The 13564-nt window shown below is 51.0% G+C and overlaps 2 protein-coding genes across 7 annotated transcripts; one reads left to right on the top strand and one right to left on the bottom strand.

Moving 5' to 3' along the window:
• The first annotated feature begins 425 nt into the window (after positions 1-425).
• ankrd6b (ankyrin repeat domain 6b) lies at positions 426-12092 on the top strand. 6 transcript variants are annotated; one of them, XM_084699316.1, is made up of 15 exons: positions 426-590; positions 3743-3841; positions 5191-5289; positions 5726-5824; positions 6021-6119; positions 6603-6701; positions 6987-7085; positions 7282-7359; positions 8776-8880; positions 9085-9201; positions 9326-9496; positions 9668-9820; positions 10055-10168; positions 10367-10667; positions 11083-12092. In XM_084699316.1, exons 1-15 carry the CDS (start codon positions 465-467, stop codon positions 11676-11678), a joined length of 2355 nt encoding a protein of 784 aa, XP_084555442.1. In that variant the 5' UTR covers positions 426-464; the 3' UTR covers positions 11679-12092. The 6 variants fall into 6 exon arrangements, with proteins under 6 accessions (XP_084555442.1, XP_084555439.1, XP_084555440.1 ...); XM_084699313.1 differs by having other exon boundaries at positions 427-590; positions 10364-10667; XM_084699314.1 differs by lacking the exon at positions 3743-3841 and having other exon boundaries at positions 428-590; positions 10364-10667.
• Positions 12093-12238: 146 nt separating this feature from the next.
• On the bottom strand, positions 12239-13560 carry lyrm2 (LYR motif containing 2). Its single transcript, XM_084699325.1, has 3 exons — positions 13409-13560; positions 13045-13185; positions 12239-12943 (listed from the first exon to the last, which is right to left on the bottom strand). Exons 1-3 carry the CDS (start codon positions 13451-13453, stop codon positions 12860-12862), a joined length of 270 nt encoding a protein of 89 aa, XP_084555451.1. The 5' UTR covers positions 13454-13560; the 3' UTR covers positions 12239-12859.
• Positions 13561-13564: the final 4 nt, after the last annotated feature.

The raw sequence follows: 13564 nt of genomic DNA, 5'->3' as shown, positions 1-13564 counted from the left end.
ACAGAGCAGTAAGGATAGAGTATGTGTTGTTCACCCGGGCAGGAAGCCCATGTGTTCCCTCCATGTTCAGAGAGCACAGGAGCGATGATGTCACTCCTGTTGACTCCTCAGACCTGTGTTTCCCCCTTCTCCCTCGTCCTTCCTGTTTGCCACGTGCGAGCTGGCGCTCACGCATGTGTTTCCTGTGGTCCTGCAGGAGCTGAGGAGGACATGAGGGAGGAGCTGAGGAGGACATGAGGGAGGAGCCTGGTGTCGGCCCGCCACACCCAGGCAGTACCAGAAGGAGCGCCCGCTCTCTCTCTCTCCCCCCCCCACGCTGCGCCCCCCCGAACCCAGACTCTCCCCCCTGGACATGAGTTAATCGGGCGCGGGCTTCGCCTCCCTCTCCCCCCCGCCCCGGAGCACCGTGTCTGGAGACCCCGCGCCCTGGCCCGCCCCCAGCCCCGCCCCCCTCGCCCTGCTTCATGAGCCAGCAGGATGCGGCTGCGGTCCTCGCACTGTCCGAGCGCCTCCTGGTAGCCTGCCACAAGGGCCAGGCTGACAATGTGGTGCAGCTCATCAACAAGGGGGCCAAAGTAGCTGTCACCAAGGTGAGGAGGAGGGAGGGGGGGGGGGGTGGAGGAGGGAGGGGAGGGGGAGGAGGGGGAGGGGAGGGGGAGGGGGAGATGATGATGCTGGGTGGGATGGGAGGCTGTGTTAGTTGAAGGATGTGTGCTGGTTGTCTTGACGGTCTGTTGTGATCACTGGCTTGGTAGTTTAGGTGTCATATGAAGGCTTCTGTTGTGACTGGTGCTTGTGTTATGCCTCACGTTCACTGTGTCTGCCTGTGGGAACCACAAACACACGTGCTGTTTATGCTCTAATTAGAAAGCCAGCCGGAACAGTGCTAGCGAGGTCAAGGCAGTGTGAACATGCTAATCCTGACCAGTGTTCAGGAATTACACCTCAAATGTAGCATTGGATATTTGTAAATAAACATGTAAATAGACTAGTCGGTTCCCACATGTATCATCAGTGAGCCAGGGGGTTATCAAGACATTCCAAAGAATGTAATGATTGTGATTTGAGAGAAAAAGTGCTGTTTTGTGGCACTGGCTGAAAAAAAAGCTATGTGAAGGACTCTTTGTTTGAGTTACACCGTGTGTGTTTGTGTGTGTGTGTGTGTGTGTGAGGGTGCTTTGTCAACATTCCATCTGTTTATCTGCTATCACAGCTGTGGAGAGAACATCTGGGTATACAAATCAACCATCAGCACGATGTGAAACTCTGTGTTCACACAGGACACACGACAGAGAGGCTAGCTGTCATGTAAAAGCTACGTTACATCCAATCCAGCTCTCCACAGTCACAAGAGCTTACTGTGCTGTGTGCAGTAGCTCTGCTGGAAAAGCTGGATATACAGAACCCATGTGCCGAGGTTTTAGTTAGTGACATTTTACAGGAAGATGTGCTTGATTGAAGTCATGTGCTACTGTAGCAGAATGTGGAGAGAGAGAGAGAGAGAGAGAGAGAGAGAGAGAGAGAGAGAGAGAGAGAGAGAGAGAGAGAGAGAGAGAGAGAGAGAGAGAGAGAGAGAGAGAGAGAGAGAGAGAGAGAGAGAGAGAGAGAGAGAGAGAGAGAGAGAGAGAGAGAGAGAGAGAGAGAGAGAGAGAGAGAGAGAGAGAGAGAGAGAGAGAGAGAGAGAGAGAGAGAGAGAGAGAGAGAGAGAGAGAGAGAGAGAGAGAGAGAGAGAGAGAGAGAGAGAGAGAGAGAGAGAGAGAGAGAGAGAGAGAGAGAGAGAGAGAGAGAGAGAATGTAGGTCATCCTTAGATCTAGACAAGCTTTTTCTCTTGATGGGTTCTTGGCTGTAATGTGAGACTGGCCAGTAAGGCCCACTGCACAGGCTTCTCTCTGGGTACTAAAATGATTTCTTAATGCCATAACTGAAGTCATCTGTGGGCACCCAGTGAATCAGTCCTCTTTCTCTTCAGTCTTAGGACACATGGAGTCTTTTATAGGACCCCAAATCATCCAAAAACCATCATTTACATTTTGAATGAAATATTTTGGTATACTTGAAACCTTTGTCAGTGAGTATTTAACCTTGTTCATAGTCATATCGGTTACATATTTCCTGCAAGGGCTAGTGGCCCTCTTTTGATATATTTGTTGCTGTTGGTATTTCGTGGTTTTGGCAGGTTGCCATGATAAAGGCTTAACCCAGGAATAGGATAGAGTTTCAGCTGGAAATTCCTCTGCGGTGCTGGGGAGAGAGAGGTAGAGGGTGCTGGGGAGAGAGAGGTAGAGGGTGCTGGGGAGAGAGAGGTAGAGGGTGCTGGGGAGAGAGGTAGAGGGTGCTGGGGAGAGAGAGGTAGAGGGTGCTGGGGAGAGAGAGGTAGAGGGTGCTGGGGAGAGAGAGGTAGAGGGTGCTGGGGAGAGAGAGGTAGAGGGTGCTGGGGAGAGAGAGGTAGAGGGTGCTGGGGAGAGAGAGGTAGAGGGTGCTGGGGAGAGAGAGGTAGAGGGTTGGCTGCTGGACGGTTCAGGCCTGAGAAAGAGATGCGGTAACTGTTTGAACAAAGGCTGAAGAAAGAGAGGGCGATAGAGTGAGTCAGAAAGTTAGACAAGAGAGAGAGAGAGAGAAAGAGAGCGCGGGTTGGATGACTGAAATAAAAAAAAGCTGAGGTTCAGCCTCACCCAGGTAATGCCAGGACACAGACATAGAGAGACATTTCAGAGAGAGAGGGAAGAGATTGAGAGGGGGGCGAGAGAGAAGTACCTGTCCAGTCTTATGGAGACTGACCCCCCTCCCCACCATCCTGGATTGACTGTGTACCTAAACCAGTACCATGGTAATCCTCCAGGCCTGGGCCGGTGAAACTCTACCCCAGGAACAGGCCAGCCAGGCAGGGCAGGAGGAGAGGCAGAGCCACGCCCGCGGAGGCCCAACGCCCCCGCCCCCCACCTCCCCTGTTATTGGAGCCAGTTTAATGGAGGGCTTTCAAGATGAACTGCTAATAAGAGTTTAAGGGGAAGGGGAGGTGCTTGTGTTAATGTGTTTCTTTGTGAACCCACACCTGTCCTATAACTTCATTGTGATAACACAGGTGGCTGGTTCAATACGGTAGGCTGCTGCTGCATTCTTCTCAGGAAGTTCTTGTTTCTATATCCTAAAGTAATCCTAAATTAGCGGCCCTGGTCGGATGTCACGGTATGATGTTTTAGGAATAGCTAATGTAAACTGTGAGTTTACATTAGCTCGACCTAATCCTCTTTTAAATTCCTATTTCTTGTTTGAGTATGAAAGGTGTCGCAATCATCCGCCCACACATCACTGCATCAGCGTGAGAGGCAGGGTATGCAGCGCTAACCCTGAGTGAGTGAGGGGCTCAGTGGCTGCTGTGGATGGTTCATGGCCTTCTCTTAAACCGATGGATTAAACACGTTTGTTTACTTGTGGCTCATTATTCAGATGGGTCTCAGAGCTGAGGACAGATTGCTCTGTGCCGGCTGGGCCACGACTCTGCCATGCTGTAGGGGCGTGGCTGACCTGTAAATCCACACACTGGGTCTCTCTCTCTCTCTTTCTCTCTCTTTCTGTTAATCTCTCTCCCTTTCTCTCTTTCACTCTTTCTCTCCATCTCCAGTGTCTGTCAGCACGTTCTGCCTGTCTTCTGCCAGCTCTGCTGGAGATGTAAAGGTCTCGTGCTTTGTGTCGACGGCTCTCTCTTTACTTTGTGTCAGAGTGTGTTTTCTGGATCCACAGTACGGCCGAAGTCCGCTGCACCTGGCCTCCTACAAGGGCCACGTTGAGGTGGTGCGGGTTCTGCTGAAGGCCGGCTGTGACCTGGACATCCAGGACGACGTAAGTAGCCCTCCTGACCCCGGACACGCCAGCCCGCCTGCTCTCCACGCTCACGCTTCCAGCCGTCTCTGCAGTCAGGACTGGGGTCAGGGTGCTTGTGGGGCTGGGCTGTGGTTTCCTGTGGCAGTGCACTAGCGAGGCTTGCAGTGTCTGACTGGACAATCAGCGTTTTTGCATTCATGAATACAACCATACTAAACATTCGATAGATGTAAACTAGAGATTCTGTAGATCTGTCTGCAGGTTGAGATATACGAGAGGTGCTGCTGAGCCAGAGGAGTGCTTGGAGCTAGGTGTGTGTGTTTGTGTGTGTGTGTGTGTGTGTGCAGTCTGGACATCCCTGTCACTCCTCTCAGAATCGGTGTCACTAGGAGCGTGATGACCTCCAGTGGTCTAAAGTGGGATTATTGGGACTGTGAGCTAGTGGGAGCCGGCAGTCCTCCCTCGGGGTCGGCCCCTGGGCGCGGCTCCTCCCCCCTCCCCACAGACCCAGGCCCAGGCCTCTGGCGCTCCCAAGTTCTCTCCTTCTGGTCTCTGAGCTCCCGAACGGGCCACAGCACGTCCTCAGCACCCAGGGGGATCAGGCAGGAGGGGCAGGAGGAGGAGGAGGGGAGAGACAGACTTCAGTGGAGGAAGGCTGGGAGAGACCCTGGAAGATCAGGGAGAGTGAAGGAGGTTAGAGAAACCTACTCTGAGCCAGAGGACATCACTCCCCTGCCCCGCCCCTCCTCCTCCCCTGTTTACTCCCTTGTCTCCTCCTACTGCTACTGTACACCTCTGGTGCTGGGCACGCCGGCTTCTTATCTCGCTTGGAATGACCCTCCCTCCACCTCAGGGAAAACGGCGCTTTCAGCTCTGTCTTTCTGTCTTTGAAACCTCCCCCCCCCCCCCCCCACCGCCCTGCTGAACATCTCCCTGCTTCTCATCCCTGGCTTGAGCAGGGTTCCTCTGCAGGTCAACGTGGAGGGGGGAGCAGGAATTCCATTTATGGTCGAGCATAAATGTGGAGCTGAGCTGCGTGGCTCTCGCCTGCTGCTGTGCTTCGTGTGGATAATCTGGGCAGTAGTGGACTCTGCTCGTGTGGAACCCTACCAGGGATAAAACTGTGCTGACTGAGCTGTTATAACATCAGTAGTGCATCAGCTGTTCCAGTAATAACAAGAGGATGCTGGGATACAGCTCCCCCCTCCCATCCCCCTCCAGCCTACTAAAACATCCACCCATCACAGTTATCTCGTTATGTCAGTTGAAATAGATTTGGAAGAGTGAATAAGTTGTGTGTGGTGGGGTGTGTGAGGGACTGAGCTGACCGGGCTGTGTGTGTGTGTGTGTGTGTGTGTGGTCGTCAGGGGGAACAGACAGCGCTCCACAGAGCAGCAGTAGTGGGACACACAGCCGTCCTCTCTGCCCTCGTCCAGGAAGGGTGTGCTCTGGACAGACAGGACAAGGTAACACACACAAACACTGTCTCTCTTGCGCACATACCCACACAACTACACACAAACGCTTACAGCTTGGTTGCACTCAAACATGGTTAGAGGGATTTTTAAACTCCAAAATGCCATCTAGCACTAAAACTATTTGACAATCCATAATGAAAACATTGGGTTTTGTAATCTGCTTAACCCCTGTTCCCAGCAGAAACGGCCATGGTCTTTCCAGATACAAAGTGTATTTATGTTCATGCTCTGCTCACAACCTCTTCAGATGTCTCTAATCTCCTATTTACAGGGAGAGGTTATGTGAGGTATTTAGACCTGGATGCAGAACATGGCGCATAACATGCAGAGTTGCAGAAGGATGACTCATCAAAAATATTATTCCAAAGCTCAGGTCAAAACACTAAAGGGCGCCATTGTGTGTGTGTGTGTGTGTGTGTTCCAGGATGGTAACACTGCTTTGCATGAGGTGTCATGGCATGGCTTTAGCCAATCTGTCAAACTGCTGGTCAAAGCTGGAGCTAACGTCCATGCTAAAAACAAGGTATGTTTGTTAGCTCTACGGTACAGCTATACTCTTCAGATAACCGTTAAACAAGGGTCCCGTCATGACTCTCTTCCTTTGCCTTTGTCTTTTTCCCTCTCTCTCTTTCTTTCCTTCCCTCTCTCTTTGTCTCTCTCCCCTTTCCTGTTTCTCTCTGTCTTTCTCTTTCCTTCCCTCTCTCTGTCCCCCTCTCCAGGCAGGGAACTCAGCCCTCCACCTGGCCTGTCAGAACGGTCATGCTCAGAGCTCCAAGGTGCTGCTGCTAGGAGGCTCCCGGCCCGACAGCAAGAACCATGTGAGTCCTTCTCTGCTCTCCTTCCCCCTCCTGTTCCCATCCCTTCCTCCACTCCTCTCCAACCCCCCCCTCCTCCTTTCCTGTTGAGTACTCTTCTCTTAAGAAGCCCCAGCTGAACCGATCCAGGCTGACAGCCACCTCTCCACAGTTTACCGTCGCCACAACAGTCCTCGCATGGCTGAGTAGTCGCTTAATTATGAAACACACCGCCTCCCTCATCTGCACTTCAAACGTGCGCTCCTCTCAGGGGTGTGGACCTTGTGCCAGGAGGAAGCCTCTCATTCCGCAACGCTAGTTGTTGAAGGCGCTCCCTGATCGTCTCAGTCTTCCAGTGCTTTGGGATCTTCAGGGAACTAAGGCGCTCCCTGATCGTCTCAGTCTTCCAGTGCTTTGGGATCTTCAGGGAACTTTAAGGAACCATCTCAGGGCTTGTTCAGCTGCCGTTAAGCTGTTGGCTGTGCTGCTGTCTTCCTCATGTTCTAGGTAGGTGACACCTGCCTGCATGTGGCCGCCCGCTACAACCATGTGGCCATGATCCGGATCCTTCTGGGAGCCTTCTGCTCTGTGTCGGAAAGGAACAAGGTCAGTCCGTGTTGGGGGGCAGCGGAAGGACACTGCAGGGCCATAGGCTTCTTCGAAACGTTAAAATATTATTTCTCAGGGTCAATCTCTTGAGTAAGCGTTATTGTGCCTCTGGCTTATGCTGGACATGTTATTGTGTTGGGTAGCTTTTGAAAGTGTTTATTTATACTTGTTCATAGAAGCGTAAGAATAGGGTGGATTTATAGTACACCACTCTCTCTTTTCATCTCAACTCTATCTCTTGGTCTCTCTCTCTCTTCCTCTCCCTCTCTGTATCTCTCTCAGGTTGGGGACACACCGCTGCATGTGGCAGCTGCGTTGAATCATAAGAAAACTGTGCGTCTTCTCCTGGAGGCGGGAACAGACAGCAGCGTTCTCAACAACGTGAGTGACTGCCTCAGAGGGGCGCCATGCACTCAACACAGGCTCTCTAATCACAAGATGTCAGGGTGCCAACCTACTTTCAGGACAGGGTGGCATTTATTTTCTTTCTTTTTTTAAGTAGGATGTTCTGAGTCATTTCTCTGTGTGTGTGTGTGTGTGTGTGTGTGTGTGTGTGTGTGTGTGGGTGTGTGTGTAGGCAGGGCAGACTGCGCTGGACCAGGCTAGAGAACACAACAACCCAGATGTGGCTCTTCTCCTGACCAAAGCTCCTCAGGTGAGAGCACAGTCTCCACATCGCACCAGCACAGTCTCACCAGCACAGTCTCCACATCGCACCAGCACAGTCTCACCAGCACAGTCTCACCAGCACAGTCTCCACATCGCACCAGCACAGTCTCACCAGCACAGTCTCACCAGCACAGTCTCCACATCGCACCAGCACAGTCTCACCAGCACAGTCTCACCAGCACAGTCTCCACATCGCACCAGCACAGTCTCACCAGCACAGTCTCACCAGCACAGTCTCCACATCGCACCAGCACAGTCTCACCAGCACAGTCTCACCAGCACAGTCTCCACATCGCACCAGCACAGTCTCACCAGCACAGTCTCACCAGCACAGTCTCTACATCGCACCAGCACAGTCTCACCAGCACAGTCTCACCAGCACAGTCTCCACATCGCACCAGCACAGTCTCACCAGCACAGTCTCACCAGCACAGTCTCAACATCGCACCAGCACAGTCTCACCAGCACAGTCTCCACATCGCACCAGCACAGTCTCACCAGCACAGTCTCACCAGCACAGTCTCCACATTGCACCAGCACAGTCTCCACATCGCACCAGCACAGTCTCACCAGCACAGTCTCACCAGCACAGTCTCCACATCGCACCAGCACAGTCTCACCAGCACAGTCTCACCAGCACAGTCTCCACATCGCACCAGCACAGTCTCACCAGCACAGTCTCCACATCGCACCAGCACAGTCTCACCAGCACAGTCTTCAGATCGCACCAGCACAGTCTCACCAGCACAGTCTCCACATCGCACCAGCACAGTCTCACCAGCACAGTCTTCAGATCGCACCAGCACAGTCTCACCAGCACAGTCTCCACATCGCACCAGCACAGTCTCACCAGCACAGTCTCCACATCGCACCAGCACAGTCTCACCAGCACAGTCTCCACATCGCACCAGCACAGTCTCACCAGCACAGTCTCACCAGCACAGTCTCCACATCGCACCAGCACAGTCTCACCAGCACAGTCTCACCAGCACAGCCTCCACATCTCACCAGCAGGGCCACAAACAGTGTTGAACTCTGCACCATCTCTACCTAGCCATGTGGTTCTGTATCTGTAGAAGCATTCATGTTTCTGTTGGGACTTGAGTTACGACCCTGCAGTTTGATTTTGCTTTTCATCTATCTGACATCAGGCTTATCTGACATCATTCCTGTAGGCCGGCTGTAAAAGGGTTTCAAGTACAGGCAGTATTCTGCTCTAGAGAGACAGCCTAGCACTCAGGAAGGCTGCGAGGCTCAACGGAATCTACAATACGCCGCTTTCCTACTGTTTCCCTTTTTCATCCTGTAAATATTTAACTGAATGGCTCCATGTCCGAAATTGCAGACTTGTTATTATTTGTGTACATCCATGTATATTTGATGCAGGTGTTTGTGCGTACAGGTGCAGAGCTTCGCCCGGGGGAGGAGTGTGAGGAAGAGGAGGGAAAAGCTAAAGGCAGAGCGCAGAGCCCAGTCAGTTCCCAGGGACGACATGATGCCCAGCAAGGTACAGCTGCACGCCCATCCTCTCAGTAGGTGTAGACGTAGGAGGAAAGAGACGGTCCAGTTCCAGGTGTGGGTTAGTGAGTGTGGAGCCCTGATGGTTCCCCCTGCTGGTCCACCCTGATGGTTCCCCCTGCTGGTCCACCCTAACCCTTCCCCCTGCTGGTCCACCCTGATGGTTCCCCCTGCTCGTCTGTGCTGTTTAAAGGACAGTGCATCGGCTGCCGACGACACCCACAGCAGCGACAGGGCGGCCCGCAAGCACACCGAAACCATAGAAACCAGTGCCAGGAAATGCTGTAAAAACAGGAAGCCGAAAGAAAAGGTCAGTCATGACCTCACGTCACAGGCAACTCCGTACAGAACTCAAATACCAAAGCCATTGTGGAATAACAAGTTTTTGATATTGAAGAGGTGCTGTAATTGATGAAGCGCCTTGTCTTTGGCAGCCTTCTCTCTCGGAGCCCCTCCGTCGCCGGGAAAACAAACCCGACGACGAGGGGAGGAAGAGGAAGGCCAAACTGCGAGGCTCCTCCCCCCCGGCCCCCGGCCCCCCCCACAACTTCAAGGCCTATCAGCTGTACACTCTGTACCGCGGCAAGAACGGCAAGGTCATGCAGGTAGTGTTGAGGACAGCTTGCCTCCCATCCTCTGTCCCATAGGGAGATTAGTCTCTGTATTTTAGGCATACTGATGCAACTTTTAAAGGCACTACAGAAAACCCTGTTTTATCTTTCTATGACTATGTGAGTGAGACTTTACCTTACTTCGTCCTTCCTCTCATGTGCCAGGCCCCTCTGAACGGCTGTCGTTGTGAACCCCTCATCAACAAGCTAGAGAACCAGCTAGAAGCGACCAAGGAGGAGATGAAGACTGAGATCAGCACCGTCCAGGACCTCATGAACAACAAGATGGGTCAGCTGGATCGCAAGAACAAGCACCAGGTACTGACCCACACATCCATCCTACATCCCAGGACCCTGGATCCGGCTCTGAAACCAGGCATGCGTGATGGATGGTGGAATCTTGCATAGCTAAAAGATTAAATCAAGGGTGAACAGTTCACTGTAAACAGAGAGAGAACCTGCAGAGGTGTAAGTGTTCCATGGTTCCGTGGTGCATAAGCGACGTTGCCCCTCTCAGATGTTTACCACGACGCGCCTCCTGATTGGTTGCAGATCCGTGCTCTTGATAAGATGACGGTGGAGAGGGTGTCAGCAGAGAGGACCGAGTGTCTCCATAGGATTGACCAGAGAGCCATGGAAGAGAGGCTGGAGGTGGACAAGAGACAGGTAAAGCTAGCTACAACCCCAAAGCTAAGCTTGCTATATCTGATAAAAACAACCACTGAGGACCAGTTTATTGATTTGATTTCTAGGTATGGCTCGTTGAAACTGCTTCTCACACATGACGACATGCTGACCATGCCATCCCGACGTTCTAGTTTGTCACTAACTGCCCCCTCCCCTGTCCTTGTCTTCTTTAAGCAGGCGTCAGTGGTCAACGAGCTGAAAAGCTGGTGCATGGCCAAGCTGCAGAACATCGAGGTCCGCTTCAACCGAGACCCCCGTCAGAGTCTGTTGAAGCGCTCGTCCTCCGTTGCGGGGGGTCTGTGTGAGGTCGACCCTGCCGGGGTCACCGTGCTGCCCTCTGGCCCTGGGGGCAGCACCCACTGCCTGGGCCTTGCTGCTCCAGAGGGGCTGGCTCCTGAGGAAGGAGAGCCCTCTGGAGGCACCTCAGAGGAAGGCTCCGCCAATCACTATTTTGTGATTCATGTGGACCCCTCTCCAGGTACAGTGAGTCACCGGAGGTGATGTTTGACCGCCAGTCCTATCCTGAAGATTACACAGGCATGCATGCACACACATACACACGCATGCAGAAATACTGGAAACTCATTTCAAACTGATAAAGCCTTATGTAACTGCTGTTATGTAATCCAAACACATTATTCTTCTGTCGTGACCTTTTTCTGAAGTAAATAACTGGGTTCAGCAGAAAGCAAATTATCGCTGAAAATGTCTTATGGTAGCCTGTAGCATAGTGTTCATTATTTATAATTGTCAGACCTTTTTAATTCACATTTTTTTCATTTTAATCTTACAAGACTACTTAAAGACAACTGAAAAAACGATTTGGTGTGAAATGGAATGTGAAGTGTTTTTTTTTGGTTCTCCTTCATTTATCCCTCCTGGACATCTGTTAGATGGAGATAAACATCCCAAGCCAGAGCCGTCTTCCCCATCTCCTGCCAAGTCTCTCTCCCCGTCTCCCCAAGTCGTTCGCCCCAAGGAGCGCTCGCTTGCCTCTGCTGACCCCCAGAGGCCGCAGCAGGGACTGCAGCACCCAGACCACCCAGACCTCCGACCCGGCCGGGGCCCCAGGGCCAGCAGCCTGTCCCCTGCCACGGAGCGTCGCTGCAGCAGCAGACATGAACGGGACAGGGGCAAACACCACAAGAGGCATTCCCAGGGCAGAACTAAGGCCAGGGGGGGCTCAGGGCAGCCTGGGGCGGGCTCAGGGCAGCCTGGGGGGGGCCAGACTCTGGAGGTGTTTGGGGAGAAGGGAACAGAGCCCTCGTTCGCCCAGGAGAGGGAGAACATGCACGCCCTGGAGGTGACGCAGTACTTCTTCGAGGCGGTGTCGACCCAGATGGAGCGCTGGTACGAGAGGAAGATCCAGGAGGCTCGCTGGCAGGCGGAGCAGAGGGCGCAGGCGGACCGGGCCGCCCTCATGGACAGGATCACCTACCTGGAGGACGAACTGAGACTACTGAGGACCAACCGCAAGGACGACAGCTAACAGGCGCTCACGTCCCGCCCTCACAACAACTGTCTTTTACATTTGAAAAGTATGATGAGCTCAGCGAGTCTACTTAAAACAAATGATTCATTCTCTGTTGTAATCATTCCCTGCTAACAATAACCCAAAACTCAAGCATTTAAATAGACACAATATGGCATGATCGTTCAGCACTATGATGCATTGTAAATATTGTGTAACTTTGAGCAGGACAGCTTTTGTGTACTGTGCTGTGTGAAGATCCTAGTAGATGGTAGTTGTTGTTGTTGATGGATCAGTCACAGCCGTTATTGTTTAGGAAGACTTACTGCAGATGAAGTTTAGGGCATTCATACGCACTAAATCACAACTCTCAAATTGACCATGATAATATATTATATATTCAATAGAATAAATAGAAAAACACTTAAACAATCACATGCCTATCTTTTGAAGCAAGACTGTCGAGATACTGAAAATTATAGTAAAATAAGCTTGTATTGACCACTGTAGGCTGGAACTTTCATGTGACTTAAAGGGCGAACACCTCATGTGAATACAGCCAAACTGTATGTCTTAACTGAAGAAAACTTGATCTTTAATAACATAGACTTAGCATTTGTATACATTTAGACTTATGTCTCCTCCGTTGACGGTAAAAAAAAAAAATGCAACATCACAGCATTCGAATTTGATTTATGTTGACACGAGATCCCATTGCATGACAAGATGGCTGATACGCATCCTGCAGTATTACTCTATATACTGTCTTTTTTATCTAGTGGTCATGTGTCATTGGTTGTTTATGATAAGTATAATGTTCGTTGATAATATCAATATGGATTATATGTGACAACGCTTGGCGAAAATAAATCAAATGTATTTTATAAAAAAGTTGAAATGACATTTCATTGTTTGCCAGTTGCAAAATATATTTGACAAGAACATAACATGCTACAATGTATCATGTAAAGTGCACAGAAATAAAAAATTATATTTCTCAGTCACACTGCGCACCAGTGTGTGTCAGGGTTTGGGGAGGGACGAGTTGGCCTTGCAAAAGTATTTGAGTTCCAAGTCCCTCTCTTGCCAGGCGATGAGGTATTAATCCAGCACATCCTCGCTCAATGAAGAGTCGCAGAGCTTGCTCTCAGATGAGTACCGCAGTGTCTTTAGGCATCCAATGCCTGTCACTTGTTTAGCTAGCTTCTACCAGCCAACGCAAGAGATTTCTGTAGATCTTCCAGATGATTGTTTGCTTGTGTGATCATCATACGAATAGCGTCCTAGGGATGAGAGATTTGTGTATTACAGATAATTTGCTTATAATTTTGCAAATATTATTAGTCTCAGGATACACCGAACTAGCTGGAACTCATCAAGTTACCTGATTTGTGGCATTCTTGTTCCTTTTGAATTCGTCTCTTGCCCAGTCTTTCAGGTATTTTCGGTCCCCCTCGTCAGGTACCTGCCTTATAGTCCTCATCATGTTTCTGTACAAACCTAAAACCTTCTGCCTCTGTAAAAACTGCACACAGAAAGAAAGGTAAAGTTGTCTTTTACGATTCAGTTAACTTACTTAGCCTAGCTAGCTCAAGTCAGTTGGCATGTTAGCATAAACGCTACTACTGTAGTTGCAAAATATCAGCGAGACGATGCTGAATCAGTTTTAAAGAACGGATACTCTCAACGTTACTGTACATATCAATGTTTTTTCAAGTGCAAGCTCTAGCTTGGGTACGGTAGCCTACCTGCTTCAGGGTAAGCGCTGCAGGAGGTAACCTTGAGATGGCCATGTTGTAATTGAACTTCTGCTCGGTTGTTTAGCCTTACTAGCTTAGCAAGGCTACTGTGCTTCGGTTGTTGTGGCCTCCTCAATGCACCTAACCGAACGGCTCCCTCGTGCG

Source organism: Hypomesus nipponensis, chromosome 6 (assembly GCF_054491055.1).
Source record: "Hypomesus nipponensis isolate SF chromosome 6, ASM5449105v1, whole genome shotgun sequence".
NCBI lineage: Eukaryota > Metazoa > Chordata > Actinopteri > Osmeriformes > Osmeridae > Hypomesus > Hypomesus nipponensis.
Note: the sequence above shows the minus strand (reverse complement) of the source record. Positions and strands in the feature narration are given on the sequence as shown.